The 13,346-nt window shown below is 32.9% G+C and overlaps 1 protein-coding gene across 2 annotated transcripts in view; it reads left to right on the top strand.

Annotated features, from left to right (window-relative positions):
- Window positions 1–544: 544 nt before the first annotated feature.
- The window catches only part of LOC112459521 (neuroendocrine convertase 1-like), a 31,005-nt gene continuing 18,203 nt past the window's right edge, over window positions 545–13,346 (top strand). The window contains exons 1-2 of one of the 2 annotated variants that reach the window (XM_025023661.1): window positions 545–779; window positions 1,988–2,153. In XM_025023661.1, coding sequence (XP_024879429.1) covers window positions 769–779; window positions 1,988–2,153 — 177 coding nt within the window. In that variant the 5' untranslated portion in view covers window positions 545–768. Of the gene's footprint in view, window positions 780–968; window positions 1,038–1,987; window positions 2,154–13,346 lie in introns of those variants that run through there. The other variant, XM_025023662.1, reaches the window with a different exon arrangement.

Raw genomic sequence — 13,346 nt, 5'->3', positions numbered from 1 at the left:
ATATATATATATATATATATATATTTACGTAAGATATGGTTACGAAATATTATGACTTAAATTTTTTAATTAAATTTTTGAAACTAAAATTCTAAGATAATAGTTTGATTTTAGAAAACCAGATGCATGTAATACTATATTTTATAACAGCTTTGCCATATTTTAAATAAATTATCATTGACAGTTAACTGTTTTTTAGATTGCCCATGAAAAAGTAGAAGCCAGATGTAAAATCCTGAGCGGAAAATAATTCGATCGATTCACAATAGGAAACAATAGCAGTACAACATAGCTTCACTCACCGTCGCGGGAATCGCCCACAAATCGTTATCACCCGGCTTGTTCCGTCCCACGCGCGTCCGCTACGTCATGTTTGCTTAGTTTAATCCGCTACCCTTCCAATCCCTCAGCTTCGTCCACCATAGCCGTGGAGCGTGAGGGCAACGAGACACTCCCCTCTCCCCAGACGGACAAAAAGACAATCGCGGTTAATTGCCACGCACACTGTCCGATCACTTGTCACTCGTGATCCAATAGCCGGCGAATTCCGTCACCATTGTCCTTCCAGTCGCGTAGACGGTACGCGCGCGGCAGAGAAATCGCACGGGGGCTGTCAGAACTCGAGGGACAGTATCGCGAAGAAAGCGATAAGAAAAAGGACGACAATTCCTCCGGAGTGACCGTAGTGCGGCGGAAGTATTAATTGCGCGATCGTCGCTATTTATTTGCTCCTCACCACCTCCCGCGTGTCCCATCGAACAAATTGCCATGGCGGTCAGGTACGTGTTACGGCGCGACGACAATGGAAACAACGTATCTTTTCTGTTGAAAATTGTATACCGGCGAATGCCATGACTACGGATGATAAGTAGTTTTTATACGCCGTGCGAATGCCTTGTGCGCCACAAGTGATAAGAATGTAAAGGATCAACGAGTGCAGTGTTAAATTCGCTGTCGTGACATGTAACGTCATTTTTCTTATAAACCATAAAAGAATAAAGGACTTTATACAACACATACTGCTGCCTTCTAGAGATGTACGAACTATTCGAACTCGAATTTCTACATGAATCTAAACTAATTGAAAATTTTGAATCTAGATTGTTTCGAATACGAATTATATAAATTGTCAATTTTATAAAATCAAAAAATTAATGCATTCAGTATTACAACCGTTCACTGAGCGGCTAAATAGCAGTCAAAAAGTTTATTTTTAATTTTTTACATGCCTTGTGACCCTATCAAATTGTAAGTAAAAGTTTGAATGAAAAAAATAGTATCTAAACTATGAGTACTGATAATAAAATAAACTATATATTATTTTATTTTAATTTCTGTATATGTAAATGTTATTGAATACTACATTAGAGTATTTTAATAATTTATCTATTTTTTCGCTCAATTGTTTTAGTTACTGCGACATTAAATATTTAAATGTGTTTTTTGCCTTAAAAAGAATTTATATTATATAATCCATATTATTTTTCCACATCAAAATATTCTCTTATTATTTACCTGTTAAATTTCAATCTAATAATAATTATAATGTTAATTAAAAATTATAATTCAACGATTCGATTCGAATTTGAAAAAAGTAATAAAATTTGATTTGGTTCAACATAAAAAATTCTTGACTCGTACATCTCTACTGATCACTTCAATTTACGTTAATTGTAGTGACTTATTATTAACTTCCGCTTAACAATCAATCGGAAAAACGCGTTGACCGCGTTTCTTCTCAAAAATAGATATCAGACGTTATTAAACCACATTATATTAATAATGAGAATCGATCAGGAAATTCGTGAAAATAGGGCGCGTCCCTGATGCTTTTGCATCTGTGATGGTAATCGAACATTCTTAATAATCCGTAACAGAACGGCTCGCGAGAAATCCGCTTAGGAAGTTTACCTCAATCTTCTTTCCTCCGCGCTGCGACGCGAACGAAAGAATCGCGCTAATATTCGAAACTTCACTTATTCCCCAGAGTGTGCGCGCGCGTTATTATGCAGCTCGTCATCGTTGTATCCGCATCCAATTTCATCGCCGACGCCAGCGTAGATCATCGCGAGGAGTGGGTTGTCAGGGTACACGGGGGATCGCAAGTGGCGTCGCTATTAGCCGCTCAGTCCGGCTACAAACACCATGGTCCGGTAAATCTTTAACTATTAATTTCACGTAAACGGCATGATATAACAGAGTCCCTTCGTCTGTGCTTTTATACATAATATCGCGAAAATTGCGAAACCTATTATTACATCGCATTTATGTTTAAAAAAAAATTAAAAAATTAAAATTTTGTTTTAAATTGGCATGTGGAATCAATAACAAGGTACGATATATATAACATTTCCGTTACTTTAAATCCTTAATTGCTATATGCCCCGCCGAGAATGAGCAAAAACTGCGATACGTGATTCGAACGTGATTACAAGTGATCCATGCGATTATTTAATCGGTGGATATACGATATCGCGAAATAATTTCCGATTTACGTATATCGAATGTTATTAATTTCATATTTTTCCGCTCTACTAGTATATCCTAAGAGGGGAAAAAACATGTATTACTCCATATGCGTCACTGTTTAACGAATACTTAAAAATAGATTGATTTTATTCGGGGATTATCTCGCGTAGGATGATATTGTGTCAGACGTCTGACATATGGCGTGCAATAAGTGCCGCGTTACGATATTAAGTCGTATCTAAAAGCATATCATATGTCATACGCATTAAAGATATTTAATTGTAAATGTATTTTTTTATAATGCCGCCTTAACTTTGGACAAAATATCTTCTTTCAGTTCCAGATTAAACATTTATATAAAATAACATTTCCTATGTTTAATATATATTATTTAATTTGTTTAATTTATTTTATCTAATATACATAGTATTACTGTATATCATATGACAAAACTGTTGAAGTTTACTCAACTTCAATAAGTTCTTTAAAAAAAAATCTTGTACCATCTCGACAATCGTTAAAATAATTAATAAAATTTAAAAATGGTTAAAAATATGATGTTTTATTGTCGTTAAGAAAAAAATCAAAATTAATTAAAATATTCATACATGAAAAGCTTCACATATATTTGATATATATAATATGCATATGCATAGATATAGCATACAAATAATTTTATTCTATGGTAACTTTTTTATTTTCAAAAACCGTCTATCTTTAGAAAAGTCTTACTGTCTTAAGAAACATAAAAAAGTTTGGTTTTATATATATAGATAATGTGAACAGAATAAAGTTAAACTAAAATTGGACGTTGCAAAAATGGCTAACAATAAGTTATCAAACAGTTGTTCAACTTTTAATTGCATCCCACTGTCTTTCACTTTACTTCTAAAGGAGTTACAGATATCTTTTGACAAACTTATTCTTTGACTCAGCGAATGTCCGACGAAAGAAAATCTAATTGATTTTTTAGTTAACAGTAAATGATTCAATAAACATACAAGATTTGTCAGGGATTTTTATTGAAATTTTGCAAACGCATTTTACAAATTAGATATTTATTCCAATAATAAAGATATCTTTAATCACTTTTCGCAAAAAAATTTCTACGATTTTTGTTTTAAAAAGAATGATAAAAGAAGGTTGTTTTTATACTTTAAATAATATCTACTAGAAAAAGATTAATAAATATTCGCGCAACGCAGATGTATAAATACATATAGATACCAAAGAAAGGCTGATCCCATCTCTAGAGATCAGCGGCATTTCATGAAAGCTATAAAAAGTATTCCAATTTCTGCGAAAAGTTTCCACCCTGTGGGTACCATTCAGCTCGCAAATACAGTTCAGGAAAAAAGGGATGTTCATCGCGCGGGAATGAAAAAATTTTCACCTCACCCGGCCGAGTCTTTGAGTCTGGGAGGCATTCGCTTTCGTATACACATACCTCGAATCTGACCGAGGAGAGCGAAATGTGTTTCGGAGTTTCGGCAGCGTGCTGTGGATATACGAGAGTGCTGGATACGCCGGCGGCCGCCAAATCGTTTCCTTTGCTATACGGATGACTGCAAAGAGATTATCCCTGTAAGGGGAGCCTCACGAGCCATTTGATCGTTCGTTCATTCCGTTCCGTTCGCGTCCGTTCCGCCAACGTCGCCTTTACCGCGCTCGCAGACGTCTCTCTCGCGCGCGCTGATCTCAGGGCCTGTGGTGTACTTTGCAAAACGAGTTTCACCGCGAGATCACCGCGAGAACCCGAGAGAAAATATCGGAGCGAATAGGGCCGATATCGTATCTTTTTCCTTTTCCTTTGACGGGAACGTCTCAGGCAATCGCCTTATTTTCATCCGTAAACGCCGCCGAGCGCCGGGTGCTCCCTGCAGTTTTCGATGCGTAATATCGGAAGACGTACGAGGAGCGGCAGCAATACCAGTCCAATTTCCTAGGAATATCTCGTTAATCGTGTGTTAAATCGAGCAGCATATTACGTGCCGTAGTGCGCTATTTTCATGCGGATTCGTAATGTAGTTTAGGATATCTCGCTTTATATGAACGTATGTACGTCGTAATCCGATATGAATTTGAACAATTAAATTTCAAAATATATATCACGCAAATAAAATTTATTTGGGTTTTATTTGCGATATGTTATATCGAATTACATTGTCCAAAAATTTCAAATATAAAACCACAGATGCTTATATTTGCATATAAATTAATAATTATTACAATGGAAATATACATTAAAGAAGCAAGGATTTGAAACTTGATTTTAACGTTTATAATGGTACTTGTAATATTTTGCATATCTTAAGAACACTACACAAATCTTAACGCCTTCATGCACTGCAATAATATAAATCGAAAACGGAATCGCAGTTGTAAGGCATTGCCGCCGCCTACATTCGCAAACGATAATATCTATAGTTATCGTGAACTTTACACAACGAGTTTTGCCACTCGTGTGCGAGAAGCATCGGCCAAACGATATCGTATCTTTTCCCTTGGCTTTGACGAGAGCACTGTACAATCGATCCCTTCCATCTGTCCCACGATACGTGGTTTGCATTGAAAATACTAAGTGCTTCTATTAAAGAAAAAAAAAATACTTAAATGTACTAAATTATACGCTTTGTTTTCTTTAGTAATAAACATGTAATAAACAAAGAAAGTATAGATACATTTTTTTAAAGAAATATACATAATAACTTTAGTCATTTCTTTAATCAATAAAATATTCATATAGATAAGAGATAAATATCTTTTTACCTGCGTATTCTTTTTTTATCAACAATACAAAACAAAATTGTTTAACAAAAAATCTTATCAGTTAATTTTAATTACACTTTAACGATCTTTATTTTTCTTAATTTTAGTTCTGAACAAAAACAAACAGATATTAAAAGTATAGAAAGTAATATTAAATAAAATAAAATAATATTAAATAACATTTTAAAAGAGTAAATAACCTTAATATAATAGATACATGTTTAAAGAAAAGAAAAAGAAACGAGTGAGGTAAATATTTAAATCTATGATTGCGCACGTAAATTTTTCAACGCAAGAGTTTCATGTGTCTCAAAAGATTCCTGATTTGTCGCGCCACTACTATGTGTTTGGCTGCTCGCATTACGGTACGCGTTTTCTTAATGAGTTCGGCATAATTACGTAAATGTAGTTGCTTTTTTAACCTCCCGAACGTCTCCGAAAGTCTCCCTTCTTTAAGTGCAACACTTTTACCCGAGAAACTGCGAGCTGCACGCGAGAGGAGGGCATCGCGAGGGGACCGTACCGCAGCAACTGCAACTGCTTCGCCAAGCACGCGCGGTCTACCGCAATCCGCGAGCGAACGCAACGCGTGAGATTGCTCTTAGGTTGTCTGTAAGTGCATATATCCAGCGCGGTTACGACATGTAATTATTTCATATAATTAAGCCCACTCGTAACGACCAACCAGGAGTATGCGACGTAACCGCGATGTTAACGGGCCGAATGGAAAAGTGATGAACGCGTTTCAAAGAGTTTAATTACGTAGCGCACGCAAATTCGTCGTAGCTCTGTAGAGTGCCCTGTAATTCGTAGCGTTTATTATCATTTATGCCTACTCTTTATTCTGCACCGCCGTATGTGCTATTAAATAATACAATGTATGCATGAATTCGCACAAACGAGCATGAGTCGAGTCAGTTTACAACTTGTTTAAGGGGGAATACCCAATTAGAAAGTTCGAAAAAGAGATGGGGATTCCAAGTAAGATGGAGGACTTATATTATGGATCTGGAATCGATGATTCTATGTAAGTTGAAAAATTTTCGCGATTTATTCATTGTTCAATTTTCAAACGCGTTTTTCTCGAAACTATGTTAAAAATCGGTGACCAAAATATCTCGGCAACCACTGAACTGATCAATTTGAAATTTCTAGTGGTTATTCTATACATAATTATCTAGTCTTTGTCGTAGGATTTTTTTTTAAGTGATTTAGTTTTTTTTATCGGCAAAATAAACCCGAATTTTTCCCAAAATAAAATCGCTATTTTAAACACGTTATTTTTCACACGCCCGCCATTTTGTCAAAAATCGATATTTTCAAAAACCCCTACGTCAAAGACTAAATTATAGTGTCAATTTTAATAATCTTTTTGGTTTTTTTGATTCTGATGATTACACATGAAATGGGAGTGGTCACCGCAGAGAACTTTTTTTTTGCGGCAGTCGACAGAACCCAAGAATACTCCGTCAATATTGAATATTTTTTAATAAAAAAAATTTAACATATTCTTAAAAAAAAGTGTGTACTTTCATGTAGAAAAAATACCAATACCATAATTCATATAGGTTTCCTTAAAAAAATTGCCTTTTTTCGCGCTTCTAATTGGGTATTCCCCCTTAATGTTCGCATCATTTTACGATATAATGAGAAACAAAGATAGCGTTTGGTGCGTCCAAATATAAGGCTAGAACAAATATTTTTCAAAGAGATAAATTTCTGAAAATATCACACAGACTTTTCTATATCAAATCTTTATATCGCGAATATATAAATTGCCGAAAATAATAAATTTAGGGACTACATTTATATAATATTGTCACCTTTATTATACTCAATATTAAATAAAGATTTCTAAATAAAAAATTCAAATATAATGTCGTTTATCAAGATCAAGTGTATGTGGAATATACCGTGAATGCCGTGTTTCAGACATAACTAGCTTCCAAAGGTAGGGAGGTTTACGCAAGGATGACTGATCCGCACAGTCATTTGGACTTAACGAACCCACGGACCCGAGCTCAATACACTGCAGACATTCATATTATTTACATAGATACATATATATCCATTTTTTTTTTAACGAAAATGCAATAAACATTTAAGGAAAAGTTGACATAGACACAGCATGATAGTAAAAGCTTATTTTGTATTTATATTCCTTAATTAAAGAAAAAGAATATGTAAGTTTGGCATCGTCGATCGTCAACGGTAGAACGTATAATAAGAATAAGCTTTTTATAAGTGTCGTTATGCAATAATGATAAATAGTAAATTGTGAATAATACATTATTTAGATTTAGTGCAAATTTTTTAACTAAAAATAGTATGCCATAAATGTTACTTATGTTAAATGCATTTACAATCTCTCGATCGTTTAATGCTCCTTACTGATAGCAAATTTAACTATGCAAAATCACAATTAGGCCTGGTTGCACCAACATTGCATAACTTTAACCTTAGCTTAACTCACTCTTTATCTCTTTCTGTCCCCCTTAGAAAGAGATAAAGAGTGAGTTAAGTTAAGGTTAAAGTTATGCGACGTTGCGTTAGTGACACCGGGTCTTAATCGTCTTTTATTTACATATCTATAAAAAAATTAATATTATAGCAGTTAATTAGCAGTGGGCTTTCACGGCATTTATATATTAAAGGGATCGAATTTATATAGCAAAATTATAAAATTGTCAAAGTATGTAATAAAATGATATTTGATCAACGAGCGATTAGTTGAGCTGGAACTTAAGATATCTTTCTGATTTGTTTCTCATTATCATACATCTTACGCACAATCTTCTATTATAAAAAGCCGAGATTGCTCAATCAAGTCTGGGCCTTAGGGCAAATTGGAATTCGGTCATCGAGGATCCGTTATAGAACTGTCGGTATGAATTTCCTGAGACATTAATTTTCCTGTCGATAGATAGAAACTGTTTCTTTATTTTAGAGGCACAGCAGCGTGGATATTTAGAGAGACGGGGATATTGTCATCAAGGATATTATCATCGGACAGAGATATTGTCAATAGCGTCTGTTTTAATTGAAATAAAGTATTTTAAATGTTTGCTAAATATTTTATAATAAGGTATATGTGTATTACTAAAAGAAGAAAGTTTCCATACATTTTTATATATATATTCAAAATTAATTATTGATTTCGTTATGTTATAGATTAGAATATAGCTTCATTTTTTTATATTTTCTAAGAAAGAGAAACGTATTACGCGATAAAGTATATATATCTAAAGTTATATTTTACAAAAGTTATTTAGCATTGTTTAATCCTAGCTCGCCACACGTGGACCGGTGTCCAGTGGACCGCTGAATGTTTTTCGGTTTTTTAGTTTTCACATAATAGCATAATTTTCTAGTTTCCCTTATAATAAGTTCAGTTTAAGTTTAAATCATTTTCTTGACCGGATATTATTATAAACATCTTATTCAGAGTCTGTATTTCCCATTTCTACAGTAGTACAAGCTTAAAAATGTCACTTAGAATGAAAATGACAATGCGACAAAGTCGAGCGGTCTCACGAACTAGAGTGTAGCGAATTAAGGACTCGAAAATAAGTGTGGCTAGCTAAGGTTAAGAGAATTGGCAAACTAAAAATTTATATAGCAGTTATCATGTTCGTAATATGAAAAATAACTTGTTAGGCACAAACATATATTAAAACCAGTTTGTGATCCACACGGATTAATTGTTTGTAATAATGTTATTTTTACGCGACATCTCTAACGCGAATATTAATGATGTACGTTTGTAAATTATCGGAAATTACCAATACGGTAGTTCGTTGATTCAGCGTTTGTCAATAATTGAAATAAACGACGTGGCGTTCTGCTGAACACTATAATGAACTTCCCGTGAAGTTATGTCCGTTGACAAATCGTCACAACAATTTACTGTTCGGAGTGTGTTGCCTTTCCGTTAGCTTCCTCCCTTCGGTTCTCCGAAAAAGATTTAATCTCAATGCGGAATTAAGAATTAACCCACGCCAATATTCCGGCTGATAATAAATATTTGATAGATCGTAAATCACTGTAATATAATTTTGCGTAATTTGTACAAGTTACAGCTCGTGTAACTTTTGTTAGATACAGTCGCACCAAAATTTGGTATATTTATAGACATTTATAGACATGATTAGTTAGACACAATCTTATAAAATTAAATATTTTATTTAATATAGATATATATTTTTTATTTTATTTTATTTATATATCAGTCATTTATTTCAAAAATTGCAAGAGTTTCGAAAATGTCAAAAACTAAAAACTCATTTTGTTTATATTCTTATTTCATTGAATTTTCTTTTAAACTGAATTACCTATATAATTTATAATTTCTAATCAGCGATTTTTATGGATCTGAATTATAATTGTAACATGCATTATACTTATTTTATTTATAACATTATAAATTAATTCTAAAAGTAATCAGTAAATATCGACGAGACATTTATCAAGCAAATCTCTGTAGGTAGTTATTTTGTTGCTATTGCACAACTATTTTCTTGTTTGCAATGCATACAGTTGCTAACTTTTTGTTTTGGGCATAGGGTTAGAATATATAATCAATATAACGTTAATCGATTCAAAACAATCGACTGTATAGAACTAGTTGGAACTCTTTGATCAAATTCACGTGATGCTGGCTACAGCGTTGATTTCAATTAAAACTTTAACTTTGACATCGACTTCAATACGATGAAGTTTCAAAGGTCAAACACATTAATGCAATTTCTCTTTGCTTATATATACGCTTGCTACAGTCCAGCTATTGTAAAGATTGCCAACTTTCACTGCCTCTTTGCATTTCTCATCGTTGCTCTTCAAAATGCTCAACACTCTCTCATACAGATATCCTTTAAAAAGCACATAAATATATACAAGATTATAGCTACTTCTCTCTTTGCAACGTGTTTCTCCGAATTTTAAAATGTTAACCATTTACTATACACTCTATAAATTCGAATCCTGTATGATTTCGGAACGCGATTAAATTAAATACATTTATTTCTTACAATTTAAACATGTTAAAATCCATAATCACAGAAACATAGAAACTCACTTATTTCCGATTCTTTTTGCTTTGAGTAGAAACAATTTCGAATTTAACACAGAGCATAAAGGAAAGGTTATTATCCGTGCGTTTTCTCTAAAATACTAAATTGCAAAGACTCTGATAACAATGTGGTCGTTTGTTTGTGCATGCACAACAAAGTTTAGGGTATCATTGTCAGTTTAGGTGTTTACTGTTACATATCACCGTGGCTGTATAAACGCTTGCTTAAAGTGTGAGTATTGCCAGTTTGGGAACCTGCACGTGAACTTGTAGATCGTTGAGAACTTCTACCTTCCGCTGAATTCAATGCATGTAATTGAATTTGCAGTCCAGAAGTGCCAGACATCGCGTAATCCTAAGTAATACGTACATCAGAGTGTCATGGGTCGCCACTCACAATATGTTCAGTTATTAAGAAAAATTCCACGCTGCGGTCTAGCATTTCGAAATCTAAAGCTTTGCAGCCCAAGTAGTCTCGCAAAATGAAAGAGATATTTGACAGATCAACCCAAATTTCTTTTTTTAATTCACGTGTTATTATATTAATGAGATGTGTATTTTAAATACTATAGATATACATATCTATATATATATATATATATATATATATGCATTATTAATATTTATATATGCATATAGATACATACATATATATTAATATTTTCAAGTCACCCTGGTAGAAATGTATGCAGTTTTCCTAGACACCCTTCCAGTTACTGTCTAGTATTACTGCATTCTCATTAGTGTAACAATACTGCATAGGAAATGGACAAGAACTTGATAGAGTAAAACTGAATAATTCAGTATCAGAAATGACAACTAATAAGGCTATGATTGGAGGTGAGCAAAATATTCTGATAATAATAATATTAATGATATAAAAAGTAAAACTTATAAAACTAATCCTTAAAAATGAAATTTTTGAAGAAAAATGTAAAGGTGTTCATGATATATGTAATCCGAATATAAAAATAAGGTCAATGAGAGTGTCATACTGCAAAACATCTTCGGTATAATATAATATGTATTATATACTGCTACTTTTAGTATAATATATATTACGCATGAAAGATTTCCTGCATTATGACTCTCATTAACCTCAAAATTTTACATTTAGCAATAAAATATTACTAAGGCAAAACTGTCCATTTCTTGATCAGTAGGTTTGCTTATTAAGCAATTGAATTGTTCATTTACTGTCCTGTTATTGTTCAGTCAATGAGTTCAGATTTTGCGCATCTTTTGTGCGCAGTAACTGAAGGAAAAGCGTTACATCTTGATTGGAATCCCAAGTAGTTTTACTTCTCAGTTATTAGACAGAAGTTAATATAACTGTCCAGTAACTGCTAAAAAAATGCATGACATTTCTCTTGCAGTTAACGCAGATAAGTAAATAATAGGTATGTTTCAAATTTAAGTGTTGTGAATATTATCAATTCATATTGCTTTAATTTATAGAAAAGTAATGAACTTTTTTGTTACGTCTCACAAAGTCTACACAAAAATGTGTAGACAAATATAACGGAAAAATTATATGTTAACAAAATTTCTAAATATAAAACATACAGAAAAAGGATTAGAAAATGATCTTGCAACAAAAACCGGCGTGATCGAGCTATTTCTTTTATATAAAAACATATCAAACACTCGATTTTATTACATATAAAAGCTATACCAGAGAAAAAAAGAAATTATTTGTAGTTGCAGTCAAAAAACCGGATTTCCTGTACACTCGTATCTACTCCCGTTTGCTTCCGGTAGCATAGTGACAACGACTATGTACCAATCGCTTATGTAATATGAGCAGTAAATACACGTGTCGCGTACATAATCATGCATGCGTTACATACGTCAGCATTCACATATACGGCTTACATAAGACGAAACATGTACTAAATGCAATATCTGAAGATTGTCACGCATACACATGGAGCTTTCACGCACGCTTTGTGCAATTGTTGACCTATATTTTATATTAACTGTATTTATCTTATTTATTTTAGCAAAAATCCTTTTAAACGCTACAATTTTATCTATTAAAAAATATTCTTATAAGTTATTAATAAATTCTTTTACGAATAAATAAATAAAGTATTCCGTAAAATATTCAAAGTGAACATATATATATATATATATATATATATATATATATATATATATATGAAAATTGAAGTAAGAATATATTGATTAATTTGATGGAAATTGCTTCTTTTGAACACGCTTAAGCAAAAGGAGCAAGTTTTATTAAGAAAATTTAAAACGAAGTACGATTAGATATTATCCTCTTTACAATTTTTTAATATTAGATATCTTAACAAGTAAACTACAAATTAAAAATTCTATTATAATAAAATATATTTAAAATTTCATGAGAAACAAGAATCATAGATCATTTATGTCTTTCAACCGCTTTAATTTAGGAATTATTGATACCTCGACATTAAAACTACATGCACTCTCAGATAAATCTCTAATTATACATAAATTGCATCATTTTTTATTCATAAATTATTTGAGCAGTTTTACAAATCTGTTAAATTATAACCTACTTAAAATTAAATGAAGAAGAATATGATATCATTGATTGATATCTACATTTTTTAAGCTTTCCAGAAAAAGCACTTAATTTTTATAGTTTATAATTCATTGTTTATGGAATGTTTCTTTTAAGGAAAAAATATCGACTCCTGTTTTCAAAAACTCCATATGGCTTGGCAGATCAAGAGCCTGTAAAAAGTTTGGAAAGAACACTCATCGCCTATGACACCCCGTAATAACCGTACGCATACACACATTCGTGTACGCAGAATACACGGAGAACGCGGAGAATGCTCAAAGGAATTCGAGAGACAGGGACGAAGGTGTGGTCGGGAAACGACGACGAGGGTTGCTATAGAGCGGGCAAGGCTGGGTAGGGCGGAAGAGGATAGAGACGTTAGGGTTTTCATTGGAAACTGACGACGCCTGCGGGAGCTTACGGGTGCGGGATTACGAGAGACAGTTGGAAATCCGATCAAAACAAATGGACTGCGAAAATACT

Source organism: Temnothorax curvispinosus, unplaced genomic scaffold, assembly GCF_003070985.1.
Source record: "Temnothorax curvispinosus isolate PA1 unplaced genomic scaffold, ASM307098v1 QBEX01009885.1, whole genome shotgun sequence".
Classification (NCBI taxonomy): Eukaryota; Metazoa; Arthropoda; class Insecta; order Hymenoptera; family Formicidae; genus Temnothorax; species Temnothorax curvispinosus.
This window is presented reverse-complemented; position numbering and strand designations above follow the sequence as displayed.